Source organism: Leucoraja erinacea, chromosome 25 (genome assembly GCF_028641065.1).
Source record: "Leucoraja erinacea ecotype New England chromosome 25, Leri_hhj_1, whole genome shotgun sequence".
Classification (NCBI taxonomy): Eukaryota; Metazoa; Chordata; class Chondrichthyes; order Rajiformes; family Rajidae; genus Leucoraja; species Leucoraja erinaceus.
In genome coordinates, this window is record NC_073401.1 from 27,914,907 (window position 1) to 27,927,073 (window position 12,167).

A 12,167-nucleotide genomic window follows, 5' to 3' on the forward strand; every position below is an offset into this window, starting at 1 on the left:
TGCTCCACCATTCAATATGGTCACTGCTCATCATCCACTCAATTTCCCCATTCCCAGCATCACCCAAAAATGATCGTAGTCCCGTTTATTTAGAATAACTGATCATCTATCCTGTCGGGGAAATGCTTTGGAAGAGCTGTAGAGCCGATGGGATCTATTGCTAATTTCAGGAAGACCTGGAAAGAGAATTTTTCTTTGGAAAGGGCAATGGAGTGACAAGGCATCTGCACTGAAGCAAACAGACACAAGTTATGCGCAGAGATTTCCTTGTGAGCTTTCTTTACCTCGGGTACTATAGTGGAGAGATGCGTCACCAGTGCTGGGACTGACATGATGTGCAGCAGGAAAGAACGGAGCAGGTTATCTGAGAAGTGTGCGACAATCATTGGTCTGGTGAAAAAGAAGATCAACTATGAGTGCAAGAAAGTTGAGTTTAGTTGACAAACGACAACAATATCACGGCCTTCGGGATATTCTGGAGTTTAAAAAAAATTCATTTTCCAAGCCACCATTCCCACCTCAGGAAACAACGTCATATTTAACGCAAGAGTTATGTAGTTTTAGTTTAGAGATACTTTCAACTACAGTGCGGAAACAGGCCCCTCAAGGACTTAACCTACAAACAGTTGCTTTCCCTCTCTCTCTGTCCCTCCCCCACCTTAGTTCTGGCCTTCCTGGTTAATTTTACTGATTGTCACCCTCCCCTCAGCTAACAATGAACCATATCTCTCATGTCCCTCTCATGTCCCTCTCCCAACAGTCAGTCTGAAAAACGGTCTCAACCCAAAACGTCACCCATTCCTTCTCTCCAGAGATACTGCCAGCCCGCTGAGTTACTCCAGCACCTTGTCTATCTTCAGTGTAAACCAGCATCTGCAGTTCTTTCCTACATCATCCATGTTCATCAGTCTTAGGCAAGGTCATGCATGACCTGCCCTTCCCAGATACTGTTTGACCACTTAGCTCCTCCACCAGTTTGCTCCAGATTCAGGATTGAACCTGGGTCTCTGGCGCTGCAAGGTAGCAACTCTACCGCTGTGCCACAGTGCCGTCTGCAAGTTGATTAAGGGGTTATTATTGCATCGTCTTTGCAACTTCTCGAAGTTGCGATTCCACATCATTTAAGTTTACTTCTTATATATCTTAAAGGGACTGTCCCACCTACGCGATCTTTTTCGGCGACTGCCGGCACCCGTCATAGTCGCAGCTGGTGGACGAAAATTTTCAACATGTTGAAAATCCAGCGGCGACCAGAAAAAGGTACGACTCTTTGGGCGACGACTCGCGATCAAACAGGCATCACGCCGCGACATGTCGACACGTGACGCCTGTATGGTCGTGAGTAGTCGCCCAAACAGTCGTACTGCTTTCCGGTGGCCGCTGGATTTTCAACGTGTTGCAAATTTTCGGACTCCTGGTGCCACTATGACGGGTGCTGGCGAGAAAAAAATCACGTAAGTGGGACAGGCCCTCTACGGAATCTTTGAGGAAACTTTTCAGCAAATTGTTGAATCATTTCCAAATATGGATTTACAGCAAGATATGGAAACACTAAACATGTTTGCAGCAGAGAATACGATGTTTGCTCAGCAAGTTTTCTTACCGTAACGCAAGGGTGAAAATGGCTGTTAATGTGGCTTTGGACAGAGATGGTTTGGATCTTGCCAGTCCATTCGTTAACAATATCTAGGGATAAAGAAACTTCATTTTCACCTCCAACAAAAAAAAAAGGTAAATATTCACAACGCCACATCCAAATGGAATACACTGTAAAATTGCACCTTAATCATTCATTTACTGCCCCATTTCAGCCCAAGCTTTGCATTGCTATCAATAGCCCACTTTTTGCTCAATAAACACCAGCAAGGTTTTTAGGGATATTTCTTGGTCATTAGGCATTGTGGCGTAACAAAATATATTGTCTCACAAGAGGGAAGTTTGTGTTCCCCTCTGCGGACATGGTCCATGTCTCGGTGATAAACTAATTCCACTTCGGTAAGTTTCCAATTCATTTCCTATTGAAATATTCCAGCCTAGTGATGGCTTGTTGATCAGACATTCAACTTACAAAGAGAAGATAGACACAAAGTGCTGGAGTAACTCACCAGGTGTGGCAGCATCTCTGGAGAAAAAGATGTTTGGGGTCGAGATCCTTAATCAGACTCGAGTTTTCCGACCCAAAACGTCACCCATCCTTTTTCTCCAAAGCTGCTGGGGTCTTCAGTCTGAAGAAGGGTTCTCACCTAAAAGGCCACCCATACTTGTTCTCCAGAGATGCTGCCTGACCCGCTGAGTTATTCCAGCGCTCTGTGCCTGTCTTTGGTATAAACCAGCATCTGCAGTACCTTCCGATCCAAAGAGAAGACAATCCCAAACCAAACATTATCAGCACATGCACCTTTGGACATGGACCATGCACATGGACAACACAATGTTTGTTCGGTTATTGGACATACCTGTAGCACTGTGTAATAACCCTTTTGATTGAGATGTCCCATGATGTTTGCACAAATATGGTTCATGGCAGGTCTCAGGGCTTCGCCTGTCGGGAAATATCAACGGGATTGGCAACACGAGATCATCAAGTTCAATACATTTACCCAAAGAACTAACATTTTCAAGCAGCCAAATGGTGAACATTCATCATTGTGTTTTACAGAAACATGCATGCATGCGAAGGATCGAAACACAAAGTGCTGGAGGAACTCAAGAGGGTCAGGCAGCATCTGGTAAAGGAATCGACAGGCGACATTTCGGGTTGGAATCCTGCTACAGACTCGGAAAGGTCCGAACATGAATCTGATGAATTGTCCTGCCCCAAAACGTCACCCGTCCTTTCCCTCCTCGGATGTTACCTGTCCATTCCCACCTTAGTTGCTGCCTGACCCCACGAGTTCCTGCAGAATTTTGTGTTTTCCTCAAGATTCCAGCATAGATGCACAGAGTCTCTTGCCCAGAGTAGGGGAATAGAGGATGTTGCCAGAACCTGAGGGTGTGAGCTACAGGGAGAGGTTGAGCAGGCCGGGACTCTATTCCTTGGAGCGCAGGAGGATGAGGGAATGATCTTATAGACGTGTATAAAATCATGAGAGGAATAGATTGTGTAGATTCACAGAGTCCCTTGCCCAAAGTAGAACGGGTAGACGCACAGAGTCTTTTGCCCAGAGTAGGGGAATCGAGGACCAGAGGGCATAGGTTCAAGGTGAAGGGGAAAAGGTTTAATAGGAATCCGAGGGGTGACTTTTTCACACAGAGGTCGGTGGGTGTATGGAACAAGCTGCCAGAGGAGGTAGTTGGGGCTGGGACTATCCCATAATTTACGAAACAGTTGGACAAGTACATGGCTAGGACAGGTTTAGAGAGTTATGGCCCAAGCGCAGGCAAGTGGGACTGGGGTACCTGGGACATTGTTGGCTGGTGTGGGTGAGTTGGGCCGAAGGGCCTGTTTCCACACTGTATCACTCAATCTGCAGTTCCTTGTGTCCCCTTATAAATGATCTGATGTATTTATATTGAATTAATCTATTGTTCAAATTAGATAAGTGTACTGCATTTTGTTCAAGGTTCAACCACATACTTGCGTTAAGTTTAGTCTAGAGGTACAGCCCTTCGGCCCACCGTCCAGCCATTCCCATGCTATCCTACACACGCTAGGGACAGTTAACAATTTTTACCGAGCCGGTTAACCTACAAACCTGCACGTCTTTGGAGTGTGGGAGGAAACCGGAGCTCCCAGAGAAAACCCACGCAGGCCACAGGGAGAACGTACACATTCCATACAGACGGTACCCAAATCCAGGATCGAACCCGTGTCTCTGGCGCTGTAAGGTAGCAACTCCACTGCTGTGCCACCGTGTCTCGCGAGTTAGGCGACGTGATTATCAGGTAATTAAAATGACCCGAATATCACAGGAAAGAAGGGGTGAAAGTGGAAATTCCAAATAGAATTCTCACTGCTGATTCTTCCCGAGTGACCCTCTACTGGAATTGTTTGTGTGGGCACGAGATAAAAAGAGTATTAGACTCAGATTGGATCTCTTTTGCGATTTCACACGTTGCTGACATTACCTACCGAGGTTCAAACATGAAAAATTAAGAATAAAAATTAAAAATCTGGGAAATGCCCAGAAGGTCGGGCAGCATCTGAGGAAACTAGAGCTTTATCATTGCAGCTGGATGACCTTTCAGCAGAATATTGATTTATTCCTCTCACCACAGATGTTGCTTGACCTGCTAAAGGGTTTCAATGCTTTCTGTTTCAAGTGCTAATTCCCAGCATTAGCAATATTTAACATAAATAAATAGCACTTAGATAACGCACAAGATGTCTGGTGCCTGTAGAATTGTCAGCTGGCACGAATGGGTAGTTTCAAAATAACAACTAGAGAGGATACAAAGGACATTTATTATCACATACACCAAATGGTGTAGTGAAATTTGACTTGCCTTTGCAGCACACGAATAAAGATAAGACACAACATTAAAGAATTTAACAACAAACGTAAAAAACATCCCCCACAATGGTTCCCACTGTGGGGGAAGGCAGCAAAGTCCAGTCCCGTCCCCTGTTCACCCATAGCCGGGCCGATTGTGGCCTCCGCAGTCGCCGCTACGGCAGTGGTCCTGACCTCCCATCTACCTCATTGGAGACCCTCAGGCTGTCTCTAATCGGAAGAAGAAGGGTTTCGGCCCGAAACGTTGCCTATTTCCTTCGCTCCATAGATGCTGCTGCACCCGCTGAGTTTCTCCAGCTTTTTTGTGTAACCTGTCTCTAATCGGACTTTATCTTGCACTATACGTTATTCCATTTGTCCTGTATCTGTACACTGTGGACGGCTCGATTATCATCATGCATAGTCTTTCCGCTGTGTAGATAGCACGCAACACAAAAGCTTTTCACCCTGGTACATGTGCCAATAAACTAAACTAAAAGAACAAAATTGGAGAAAAATGTAAATAAATACCAAAACACTTGCATGTTAACAAGGTCAAACCTCGCATTCAACAAAAAAGTCATGTTGTTTCTTACTTTGCCAGCAAAGAACAGAAGATAATGTTAACAATCAGGTCTATTCCCACAGAACAAATTCCTCATTTCACTTCGGCCGATTGGAAAACGTTTTGTGTAAAGCTCGCAATTCCTCACAAATGTCAAGGCGTGAATAAAATGAACGGTAAATCCCATCATCTTTTTTTTTTTTTTAAGGCACACAGCATGGAAACAGACCCTTCGAGTCCACATCAACCAGCGATCACCCGTGCAATAGCTCCATCTACACACTGGGGACGTTTTACAGAAGCCAATTAACCTACAGATCTTTGAAATGTGGGAGGAAACCGGAGCACCCAGGAGAAAATTCACGCGGTCACAGGGAGAACGTACAAACACCGTGCAGACAGCACTGTAGTCAGGATTCAATCTCGGTCTCTGGCGCTGTAAGGCAGCAACTTATACCACCGTGTTACTGTGCCACCCTTGTGGAGTTTCTTTGAGACCCCGACCCAGGGTCCGATCGCCGGCGCGGGGGAGTTGAGATTCCCCCCCCCCCCCCACCACCCCCGATGCAGATGTTGACCGTTCCGATGTGGAAGGCTTGACCGCCGGCTACGGGAGTGAAGATCGTCCCGTCAACGGAAGGCTCGAGTCCTCCGACCGTGAGAGAACAGAGAAGGGAAGAGATTTAACTTTTTTTTTTTGTCTTCCATCACAGTGAGGAATGTGGAGGAGTCACTGTGGTGGATGTTTATGTTAAAATGTATTGTGTGCATTCTGTTGCTTTTTATTTGTATGACTGACTTGGCAAATGAAATTCCTCGTATGTTTCAAAACATACTTGGCTAATAAAGTATTATTGTATTGTATTGTTACCCTGAGATACTGACACAAGCTCAATGGCTCAAACTGTGCGGATGTAAGATCCAAGAGACAGAGCAAGAGCAGAAATACAGAACTTACTGAAAATTGTGGGAACTAATTACTTATACAGTTACATTTTAGTTTATTGTCACGTGTACCGAGGTACAGTGAAAAGCTTTTTGTTGCGTGCTGACCAGTCAGAGGAAAGACAATACAGGTGCACAACCTTTTATCCGGTGTTCCAGAACCGAAAAGCTCCGAAAACTGATGTCGTCTGCGCACCAAAGCTGAAAAACCTTCCTCAACCCAGGTCTGTACTACTGTAGCGGCTTCAAAACAAACATCTGTAAATCATTGCTTAATGTTAGTCTAATTTAAAGGGGGTGAAGGGGTAAACTTTATTCTTAGTACCTGGTCGGAGAGGCGGGGAGCGGTCATTTACCGTTACTCCGCAGTGCTGTGGCCGGTGGGGCCCGCGGGCAGATTGTAGCTCCGACCCGGCAACTCTACCCCTGGCTGCGAGGCGCTCCAAATCCAGCGCGGCCCGCGGCCGGACGCCCCAGCTCCGCGAATGTCTGGCGGCGTTGCAGCGCTGGGATGTAATGCCTTATCCAAGCTCCGGAGCGCTGTGGCCGCCGACACAGCGGAGCATTTGGAGCAGCCAAGTTGCCGGGGTCGGAGCTCCAACCGGCGCCGCCCGCGGCCGGACGGAGCCCCCCAGCTGCGCGGCTACAAATCCAGCGACGCTCCGCGAATGTGTGAAGAAGGCGGCCACAGCTCCGGAGCTTGCCGCACGGCGACCCGGTACTTGCCCGCTCCCCGCTGGTATCCCAGCGCTTAACGCCGCCGACTCCCGACATTTCGGAGCTGGGACGTCCGTTTGGATTTGGAGCGCCTCGCAGCCAGGGGTAGTTGCCGGGGTCGGAGCTACAACCGGCGCCGCCCGCGGCCGGACGGAGCCCCCAGCTCCGCGAAGTCGCCGACCAAGGTAGGTAGGGGACTAAGAATTAAAGTTTCCCCCTTCACCCCTACACCACCACCACGTCCCTCCAAACTAACTGACTAACATTTATGTCAGGAGGCAAGACTTTTCAAGCCGCCCGCGCTACCTACCTAATCTACGCTAAAAATCTTCCATTCTGAAATCCGAAAATGTCCAAAATCCGACAAGTGTCTGGTCCCAAGGCTTTCGGATAAAAGGTTGTGCACCTGTACATGATTACAATCGAGCGATTTACAGTGTCACATGATAAGAGAATAAAGTTTAGTGCAAGGTAAAGCCAGCAAAGTCCAATCAGTGATAGTCCAAGGGTGACCAATGAGATAGATAGTAGTTCAGGACTGCTCTCTGGTTGTGGTAGGATGGTTCAGCTTCCTTATAACAGCTGGGAAGCACCTGTCCCTGAATCTGGAGGTGTGCGCTTTCACACTTCTGTACCATTTGCCCGAAGGGAGAGGGGAGAAGAGGGAGTGGCCGGGGTGCGACTGGGCCTTGATTATGCTGCTGGCCTTGCCGAGGCAGCGTGAGGTGTAAATGGAGTCAATGGAAGGGAGGTTGGTTTGTGTGATGGGTCTGGGCTGCGTCCACAATTCGCTGCAACTTATAGCTCAAACATTCACAGTAAAGAATGCAGCAAATGGAAAATGATCTAACTGTGAACAGCTTGTTTCAAGAGTGAACATGGCGGTGCCTCTTGCCACTTACCTTTCCCCTTCAGTATTTTCCAGTTTGAAGCATCGGTGAGTGTGATCAGCACCGTAAGATACAAGGTGATGAACTTGGCGTCCTGCAGAATATCTGGCTGTTAAAAGAAAAATCATTTCCAATTGTTATACAAATCGACAAGAAAATAATGCCACAGAATTTCTAACTGTTGGAACTGAATTGCAAAGGACAGTGCTTCAACTGACTTCAATGAAAAACAATTATTGTTTTAGTGTGTTGACAATTATTTTAGCCACTGTTTCCATTCGCATTGGATGCAAAACAACAGCAGTCCATGACACATCAATGCCTTAACTACACTCAATGCCGTTGTTCCTGAGGGTAGATTGCAATGGGTGCACAGTATGGACTGTGATCAAGAGGGACACCTTTAAGAAGAGCAAGAGCAGTTGGCTCAGTGGACCAGAGATTACCAAGAGAAAGAAGAGGAAATAGTCATTGAATGTTGACAAAAGTGCTGGAGAAACTCAGCGGGTGCAGCAGCATCTAAGGAGCGAAGGAAAGAGGCTACGTTTCGGCCTGAAACGTTGCCTATTTCCTTCGCTCCTTAGATGCTGCTGCACCCGCTGAGTTTCTCCAGCATTTTTGTCTACCTTCGATTTTCCAGCATCTGTAGTTCCTTCTTAAACTCCTTATTGAATGTTCTTGGTTACAGAATGAAATCCTACCAGTTTTGTTTAGTTTGGTTTAGAGATACAGCCAATGAACAGGCCCTTTGGCCCATCGGGTCTGCGCCGACCAGCGATCCCCGTACACTAGCAGTATCCTACACGCCAAGGACAATTTTACTATTTTACCAAAGCCAATTAACCTACAAACCTATACGTCTTTGGAGTGTGGGTAGAAACTGGAGCACTTGGGAGGAAATCCACGCAACTCACAGGGAGAACGTACAAACTCTGTACAGACAGCGCCCGTAGTCAGGATCGATGTCGAATCTCTAGCGTTGTAAGGTAACAACGTTACCACCGTGCCAGTGGGCCGCTCCTTATTTAAGCTGAGTAATTTAAAAAGCACACACAAGTATGGGCAAGTTGGGCCGAAGGGCCCATTTCCACACTGTATCACTCCAGGACTCTGAGACCCTAATTCACATGCCCGCCCGTCCGTATAATTGGAGATATGAACTGGAAAGATTCACTTTACCTTCAGCCGCTTTAAAAATACACAGCAGATCCAGAGGAGGTCTTTTACTTGTTTGATCCATAGCAGGGTGAGATCTTTGGAAAGTGCTATTGAGACATACCATACCTGTGAATAATCGAATGGTCACAAAATGTAACAGAGACGCAAGCATACGCTGGAATCTTGTGCAAAAAAAACAAACTGCTGGGGCAACTTAACATCTGAGGAAGGAAATGAACAATGGTTCGGGTCTGGATCCTTCAAGATGGGAATAGAGGGGAGAGATAGATCGATAGAGATAGATAGATCGATAGAGATTATATGGTTATATAAATAGAGATAGATCGATAGGGATAGATAGATAGAGTTAGAATAAAGGGGAGGTCATTTAAGACTGAGGTGAGAAAAAAACGTTTTCACCCAGAGTTGTGAATTTATGGAATTCCCTGCCACAAGGGCAGTGGAGGCCAAGTCATTGGATGGATTTACGAGAGAGTTAGATAGAGCTCTAGGGGCTAGTGGAGTCAAGGGATATGGGGAGAAGGCAGGCACGGGTTATTGATAGGGGACGATCAGCCATGATCACAATGAATGGAGGTGCTGGCTCGAAGGGCCGAATGGCCTCCTCCTGCACCTATTTTCTATGTTTCTATGAGAGAGCTGTTTGAAAGATGTGAGGGGAGAAGGTAGGGCAACAGCTGACGAAGGTATATTCGAAGGTATGACCATATTGGTAAAGGGGAGATAGATGATAGAAGGATGCGAGGGGAATGGCTAGGGCAAGTAATAGGTGGATCCAGTTCAAGAGGGGTTGCTTGGCAACAGTCAGGTGAGGGGGAGAGGGTGGAGACAGCCCCAAAGGCTGGTGGATGATAAGTGGACAACAAAACTCGACAGATAATTCACTCCTCACCCTCCTTGCTTATCAGATTCCACCCATCTCCACACTTTATCCACTCATCACCACGTATCTCCACCCTTTTCTCCCCCACCTGATTCTTTTTCCTCCTCCCCAATGAGTGGGAATTTCTTTAGCCAGAGGTCGGTGAATCTGTGGAATTCATCGCCGCAGACGGCTGTGGAGGCCAAGCCATCGGGTATTTTTAAAGCGGGGATCGATAGGTTCTTGCCTAGTAAGGGTGTCAAAGGCTGGAGTGAGAAGGCAGGAGATTGGGGTTGAGGAAATAAAATAGATCACCCGTGATCGAATGGCAGAGAAGACTCGATGGGCCGAATAGCCTAATTCTGCTCCAATGTCTTATAATTCATAGTTCATAAGTGATAGAAGCAGAATTAGGCCTTTCTATTGTCTACTCCGCCATTCAATCATGGCTGATCTATCTCACCCTCCTAACCCCATTCTACTGACTTCTCCCCATAACCCCTGACACCCGTACTAATCAAGAATCGATCCATATCTGCCTTAAAAATATCCATTGACTTGGCCTCCGCAGCCGTGTGCGGCAATGATTTCCACAGATTTACCACCCACTGACTAAAGAAATTCCTCCTCGCCTCCTTCCGAAAGGAACGTCCTTTAATTCTGAGGCCATGACCTCTGATCCTAGCAACTAACAATCAACTCTTCCTTACCTGCATCCATTTCTAACTTACCAGTTCTTGCCTCACCCCTTTCCCTCACCTCTTTTGACCAGCTGTTTCCCCTCTAGTCCAGTTTGAAAGAGGGGTGCCAAACCAAAATGGCCACTGCCCATTGCCCCCTACAGGTGCTGCTTGGCCCACTGAGTACATCGAGCAGTTTGAATTTTGTTCTTAAAGTTTATTAGGTTTAAAAAAGACAAATATATTCCTGACAGAACAATCCCACTTACAACTCGAGTGTCTTTGTTATGCACCTAACTGTTGGGATACACAATATTCCATAAACCTGAATAATATACTCCAGTGAATTAGACAAAGTCCTGCATTACATGCACCATTCAGGTACTATTCAATATTCCAGTAAATAGTCCTCTGTTTAGCTTTAGTGTGGTTTATTATTGTGTTTATTTAGTTTCGTTTACTTTAGTTTAGATGTACAGCACGGAAATAGGCCATTCGATCCACCGCACTGCGATCCCTGCACATTAACACTATCCTACACATACCAGGGACAATTTAAACTTATACCAAGCCAATTAACCTGCAAACCTGTGCAGCACGGAAACAACCCTTGGGGCCACAGGATCCGCGCCGACCAGCGATCCCCGCACATTAACACTATCCTACACATAAGGGACAATATCTACATTTACCGAGCCAATGTACCTACAAACTTGTACGTCTTTGGAGTGTGGGAGGAAACCGAGGATCTCAGAGGTCACGGGGACAATGTACAAACTGCACCCGTGGTCGGAATCGAACCAGGGTCTCTGACGCTGCAAGCGCTGTAAGGTAACAACTTAACCATTGCACCACCAGGTACAGTGAAAAGCTTTTTGTTGCATGCTATCCAGTCAAAGAAAAGACTACACATTACAATCAAGCTGTCTACAGTGTAGAGATACAACATAAAGAGTATAATATTTAGTGCAGGATATTACTGTAATTTTATGAAATTACATTTAGTGTAAATTATGTGTAATTTAGCGTATTAGTCAGTACAGGTGTTTTCCCCCCCAATATTTTTAAACCATCAGAAATGCGTAGAATGGGTAATACTTAATACAGATTGGAAAACCAACACTGGAGCTCACTGACCTTGGGTTCATTCTCCACTTCCATGCTATTCAGGACACAGTTGCACAGCTTCTGAAGTCTCTGGAAAGGAGTAACAAGTCATTACTGAAATAAACTAAGGAGAAGAGATAAAGGGTATGTCCATGTCAGAGATAATAATGAGCAACAAAGTTCTTGATTTCCACAAACTCTGTACAAGCAGCACCCGTAGTCCAGATCAAACTCGGGTCTCTGCCGCTGTAAGGCAGCAACTCTACTGCTGCGCCACTGTGCTGCCCTGAAAGTCTAGAATTATTTTATTTTATTTTTTAATCGACAATCCAGTAAATTCAGGATCTATGTTACCAAAACTAAATTTTTATTTAAAAATAAATATAAATTAAAAACATTCCTGTTTACTTAAAAACTGAACCCTGCCATGGTGGGATTTAGCATCTAGTTTCCAGATCGTTAATCCTGGCTGATTCTGGGTCTATTAATTTCACCACTCGACCACCATTCGTTACATTTAGTGATAGTGCGGGAGATCTATACAACAGCAATGTTTTAATATAGCATCAAAGGAATCAGATTTTCATAATTTAATGCACACCAGCCAAACTAACCGAAATGAATTCAATATTTCATAATGTTGTCCATGTCTTCTCTCAAGATGTATTAATTTCAAGAGCTTTTTATTTTATTTGAGAATTCTGCTCGCAATAGGAGAAAAGTTGATCGGGGAAAATGAAAACACTGGGCTGAAGAGCAGGCCTTTTTCTTCAATAGACACAAAATCCT

General features: G+C 45.7%; 1 protein-coding gene across 1 annotated transcript in view; it reads right to left on the bottom strand.

Moving 5' to 3' along the window:
* Positions 1-12,167, bottom strand: part of ube3b (ubiquitin protein ligase E3B) — a 51,448-nt gene that overhangs the window by 31,932 nt on the left and 7,349 nt on the right. The window contains exons 5-10 of the mRNA XM_055655665.1: positions 11,409-11,468; positions 8,730-8,834; positions 7,563-7,659; positions 2,457-2,542; positions 1,604-1,686; positions 285-390 (exon numbers count right to left, since the gene is read on the bottom strand). Coding sequence (XP_055511640.1) covers positions 285-390; positions 1,604-1,686; positions 2,457-2,542; positions 7,563-7,659; positions 8,730-8,834; positions 11,409-11,468 — 537 coding nt within the window. The remainder of the gene's footprint in view (positions 1-284; positions 391-1,603; positions 1,687-2,456; positions 2,543-7,562; positions 7,660-8,729; positions 8,835-11,408; positions 11,469-12,167) is intronic.